This window comes from Coenobita brevimanus, chromosome 47 (assembly GCF_032717465.1).
Source record: "Coenobita brevimanus isolate Jiangsu-jjx chromosome 47, ASM3271746v2, whole genome shotgun sequence".
In the NCBI taxonomy this organism is placed as follows: Eukaryota; Metazoa; Arthropoda; class Malacostraca; order Decapoda; family Coenobitidae; genus Coenobita; species Coenobita brevimanus.
Window position 1 is genome coordinate 24542944 of NC_137000.1, and position 5975 is coordinate 24548918.

Here is a 5975-nt window from a genome sequence, read left to right on the forward strand (position 1 = left end):
CAGTTACAGTGTGGTCAGAAAATCAGTCTAAAGCAACAGTTGAAGTCACAGTTGTATTTCTCTGTAATTGATAGATGCATTGCTGAGTATGACCGTAGGTTTAGCAAGAACACTGAACTTTTTCAGTCTCTCTCTGCCTTTGATGTCAATTCAAAACAGTTCCTTGATGAAGAAAAATTAACAATGATTTCCAACCATTACAGCACGCACATTGATTCAGTGCTTTTGGCTTCCCAGGTACATTCAGCAAAAGGTTTCCTAGAACAAAAGATCTTAGGGACCTATTTGCTATGTACAATTTTCTCAACACTTTACCCATTGCTTTTTCTGAGGTACTGAAAATGCTGAAGATATTACTAGCCATCCCTGTTACTACTGCTGGCAATGAAAGATTTTTTCTGTTCTGAAGCGAGTGAAAAACTTCCTGAGAACTTCAACTGGGGATGAGCGTCTTTGTAACTAGTTGTTAATGGCCACTGAAGTGTGTATGGTCAAATCATTTGATCTAGATGAATTAGTGGATGATTTTGCCCATCTAAGAAATCTTCGCTACCCTTTACTGTAAAGGATACAGAGTAGCAACGACTTCTGATACTGATGAAATTATAATTTAGTTATGAGAGGAGCCAAATTTGCTTATGCAGTCAGTATTACTTTCACATTATGTATGCAGATTTGAACATTTTTGCTTTGTTTAGATTATGTTTCAAATTTCGAAGAAAATTTTGAATTTATCATCAATCTTTAAATAGCTTAATATTGTATTGTTACATACAATAATACTAGTTTTAATTGTTAGCCAATAAAGTTCAAGAGCAGATGTTTGCTTCTAAACATGTATGTATTGTGATCACATCAGTATCACCAGTACGGTACTTCAGTTTGTCACTAGTGCCCACTCTTTTTCCATAAAACTGTACTGCAACTAATGGTGGTGGAACTACAGCAACAACATATGAATAAATTTATATATATTATCCTTGAATATCAGAAAAATGTTACATAAAGAATTTATGATGCACCTTAATAGTTAGTACAGACTGATCATTAATCCAGTAGGATAGTTTTTTATTAGTCTCTTGAATTTTTTTGCCTAAATTACACCTATATAGCTCTGGTTATAGTTTAAAAATGCCCCTAGAATAGTTCATTTTTCACAAATTTTCTCGGGGGGGCTCACAGCGCCCCCCCCCCGAACCCCCCAGCTGATTGGGCTCGCTTCGCTCGCCAACCCACCCTTGGCAGCCCTTGCCCCCCCCCCCCAAGAAAAAGCTGAAATGACGCCCCTAAAAGCTACTTAGAATACGACTGTATTTTACACTGCATACACAACAAACACAATGACAACGACAACAGATGAAAGTGTGAAGAAGAAACGGCACACTATGTTAGTGTGTGTCGAGTTTATATACTTCATCGGTAGAACCAACAGGTTGCGATATAGCTTACAGAATGACCTACTTATGACACTAGTCTTCCACCCTGCTGGGCGATCTCGTGTGTTGCAGGGACGGCTCACCCAAGTGTTATCAGGGCCTATCCTGCATTATCCATATATTTCCTACACCCACAGCCACACTCACGCCCACACCAGCATACTCAGCCGTTCCCACAACACATAAGATACCACTAGATGTTTCTAGTGCAACGTTATATATGGACTACCCAGTATACAACCATCGGATATATATATATATATATATATATATATATATATATATATATATCTCTATATATATATATATATATATATATATATAACTGGTTTGTTTCCATGTAATAAAGGTCTGTAAACTATTTCAGCTCACATCATGGCCAAGTGTAGTCAGACTGCAACCAAGAAGACTTATTTAAAAGCTCATCGAAATTCATACAACCACAACTTAGTGCTCGGGTTGTAGGAGTCGCTCAGTTCCGTCAGATGAAAACACAGTGAAGGAAATACATTAAAAGAAAGTTCATATATTTCTTCAGACTTTATTTCGAGAGGTGCTTTGAATCACAGAAGAGAATGTAATGGAAAATTTGACATTATGAATATTCTGTTCCTTTTGATGCTTTCACTCCACATGATACTGATATCTGTAAAAGGAGAAATGAATGTTAGTTATTTTTACTGTTCTGTTTTAGATGAGCATTTTGTTTGAAAGTATTGCGATAAATGCTCTGAAATGGTTTGTAAAAAGGATGGAGTGACAGACCGACTAGGAATGGATATGTGAGTGAGGTTGAGGAGGGAGAGGGAGCGAGAGACCGAAAGGGATGGGATGGAGAGAGAGAGAGAGAGAGAGAGGGAGGGAGGGAGGTAGAGTACTAAAATGGCAGAGGACAGTGTGACATGGAGATTCGCTTGTTACCATTCCTCACGGGATAATGGTGTCTGGCTAAAGATGGAGGGATAAACAGACATATATAGTTTCAGCAGACCAGAATAATATAAAGGTTCTTATCAAACAAGGTGATACTGTAAACTATTTTTGTGATAACGACATGAACGAGATATACTGTAGAGAAATGAATACAAATACTCAGTATGAATATGAATTATTACCTTAGCGTCTATAGCCACCATAGCCTCTGTAACCACCATAGCCACCATAGCCTCCGTAGCCTCCATAACCTCCATAGCCACCACCATAGCCTCGATATCCACCATAACCACCATAGCCGCCGTATCCTCCATGTCCACCATAAAGGAATCCAGGCTTGGGCTCGGGCTCGGGGCTGGCCAGGGCGATGGCCACAAAGAGCAGGACGGACAACACAATGAACACCTGCAACACAAAGAAGGCTACTGCTAATATTGCCAACACCTGCAACACAAAGGGGTTACTGCCAACACTACTATTAGGCATTATAGTTCTTGCATAATGCTAGACATAGGAAACAAGTGGTTATACTCGCTTTACTCACTATCCCCCAAAAGGAGGATGGTGTACTGAAGGAGAGGAGCTTCAGTTTGCAATCCACTGGGTTCACGTTTCAGATCAACCTGGGCCGCAACGACAGTTCATTTTGCCTTCAGGCTCACCCAGAACAATATCTGATATATCTCCTTTGTTTCTTCTTTCACATGAATTCTGTTCCATAGGATAAACTGGCTTAGTCTTAACAGCTTTGGCGATCTTGTTGAAGTGTGTGAAAGAACAATTAATCATAGACAGAATAAAATAGATACATAGATATAGATAGACAGGGATAGATGAATTTCGTGTGCAAGATAGGACTAAATCGTCTTGGTACTGGCAGATTTGGAAACCTTATGAAATTAAACACACACACACACACACACACACACACACACACACACACACACACACACACACACACACACACACATAGACTGATACAAAGAGACAGATCAATGATAAACTGGCTTGACAGGTATATAGATACACAGATAAATAGGTAGATAGATGGATAGATAAGCTGTCTTGGTACTCACAGCTTTGGCCATCTTGTTGAAGTCTGTGAATTGACTGTGAAGCAGACATTGTTTGTCGGCTTATATAGCCACCACCTCAACCTTGCACCGGCAAAATTCAGCACATTGACGGGGGGAGGGCATACTGGGGGGGGAGGAGGTCGACGCTGGGGCTTGAGACACTGCGTTGATGTTACTGATGCCGGTATCGTGGGTGGAGGAAATATTGGAAAGAATAGAACATTTATGACATCAATTTTTTCATTACTTTCTCTTTTGCGATTACCGGCTCAATGCCGGGGGGGGGGGGATGTTGTGGTTTCAGTTATACTGTTGTGTTCTAGCTATAGTAGGGGGGCTCCGTAGCACCTCTTCATTAACGATTTATTTTGTCCATTACACCTTAAGTCCTTGTGTGTCATTTAGCTAAGTCATTTGCCTATCGGTATAGCTTGAATCAGTGACATAAGAGAATACTTAGCTGTAAGAGTAAAGATATTTCGTAGCACATTTTCCTTGCTTTTATTTATTTATTTATTTATTTACAGAATATGAACAGTGGAAAAGAAGACAAAAAAATCGACACACCAGATTACAGGTGTCCTCCATTCATAAAAGGTTTCTAACAGCTTGAAGAACTGCTGTAAGTCGAGGTTTGGGGGAAACTATCCATACGATCCTTAATTTTGTCTTGCATGTAATTTTCAGCGCTTTAATGTCGACATGGTTTGCGTCAGTAGCTTAGAACGGGATATTAAAAGTGTCATGTATAAAATAAATCGGTAAGGAAAAGGTACTAGGAGGCCACGAACATGTTCTCTGGACATTGGGAGGCTACCACGCCACAACGAATTCAATCGTCACACAACCTAACGTCAATATAAATAATACGGTAAATAAGGAAAAGCTAAGACTCTCTATAGAAAAGGAATCGGTAATATGCTAAGGAATAATATACAAAAGAAATCGGTGAAGAACAGCATTTTACGTTTTACGAAGCCAAGCCTCCCACGCCGCCTGGAATACGCCCTATGACTCAATAAACATGCCCCACCCTACTCCCCCGCGTCATTGTGTTGGGCTCTGACGGTGCAAGGTCGCGGTGGTGGATATATAAGTCGGCAACCACAGTCTGGTTCACAGTCATTTCACAGACTTCAGCGAGATGGTCAAAGCTGTGAGTACAAAGACAGTTTATCCATCCACCTATCTAACTATCTATCTATTTATCTATCTAGAAAGTAGCTGAGGGACTTGTGCAACCATGCAGTTATCTATCATCTATCTATTTCTATCTATCTGTCTGTCTAACTATCTATCCAGCTGTCTGTCTACCTATCAGTCTATCAACTAATCTATTTATCAATCCATCTACCTGGGAAAGTAGCTGAGGGACGTTTGTATAACGAGGCAGTTGAAATGCTCAGTTATATAGATATCACCACGTGTAGACGTCCCTCTCCAGGACCACATTTAAAGGCTAGCAAGACTGTGAAACTGAGAATGAAGGATAAAACTGTAATTCTGAGCACTAACCTCTGGTGTATGGTGACTAGTATCTGTCCAGCTGATGATAAGGTAGTAGTAGTAATTGTTTAAATAGTCATAACTTCTGAACCTGATAGATTACAGGCTTAAGCTGTCTTTCTCAGGCAGGAAGAAGATAGTGAACACTAATTCTTGACATCGTGGATGATAATTTGCTTTAATCTAGTTTTCTGTAATAGTTGTTACAGGGATGCCTTGAATTATGTTATGAAAAAGGTGTAGAGTCTGATGATTGTCTTTTTTTTTTTTTTTTTTTTTTTTACTTCCGCCAAGGAAGTTATGTTTTTGCTGGCGTTGGTTTCTTCGTCCGTTTATCTGTTAGCAGGATTACTCAAAACGTTATGAACGGATTTTGCTGAAGTTTTGTAGAGGGGTAGGGTATGGTCCAACAAGCAATCCATTAGATTTTGGTGGTGATCCGGATCATCATCCGGATCCAGGAATTTTTCAAAGAATTCTTTACCATTGCGGGAGAGTGGCAGTGTCAACATTCTTGCATTTAACTCGATAAATAATGTCCACAGTGCTTATACAAAAATTACAAGATAACATCTCCATAAGATCTACCACACACTCCGGTTGGCGGAGGTTTGCAGTTTCGGATTGCTCTAGTTTACCAATGATTCAGGTGAAACGAGCTGCAAACGAGCGCAAATCTGGACCAAGTTAAGATGAAAAAAACTACAGTACACCAATGAGGCAAGTCTTGTGCCCATACTGTGTTGCAGGATTGCTTTGAAAACTTATTTGTATTGCATGATTGCCTTGAAACTTCTTTGTATTGCAGGTGTTGGTTGTGTTGTCCGTCCTGCTTTTTGTGGCCCTCGCCCTGGCCAGCCCAGTACCAGAACCAGAGCCTGGATTCCTCTATGGTGGCTATGGCGGCTATGGTGGCTATGGAGGTTACGGAGGCTACGGAGGCTACAGAGGTTATGGTGGCTATGGAGGGTATGGTGGCTATGGGGGCTATGGTGGCTATGGAGGCTATGGCCATGGACGTTAA

General features: G+C 40.4%; 1 protein-coding gene across 1 annotated transcript; it reads left to right on the forward strand.

Annotated features, from left to right (window-relative positions):
- Nucleotides 1-4589: 4589 nt before the first annotated feature.
- On the forward strand, nt 4590-5975 carry LOC145398950 (uncharacterized). Its single transcript, XM_080271684.1, has 2 exons — nt 4590-4601; nt 5760-5975. Exons 1-2 carry the CDS (start codon nt 4590-4592, stop codon nt 5973-5975), a joined length of 228 nt encoding a protein of 75 aa, XP_080127810.1.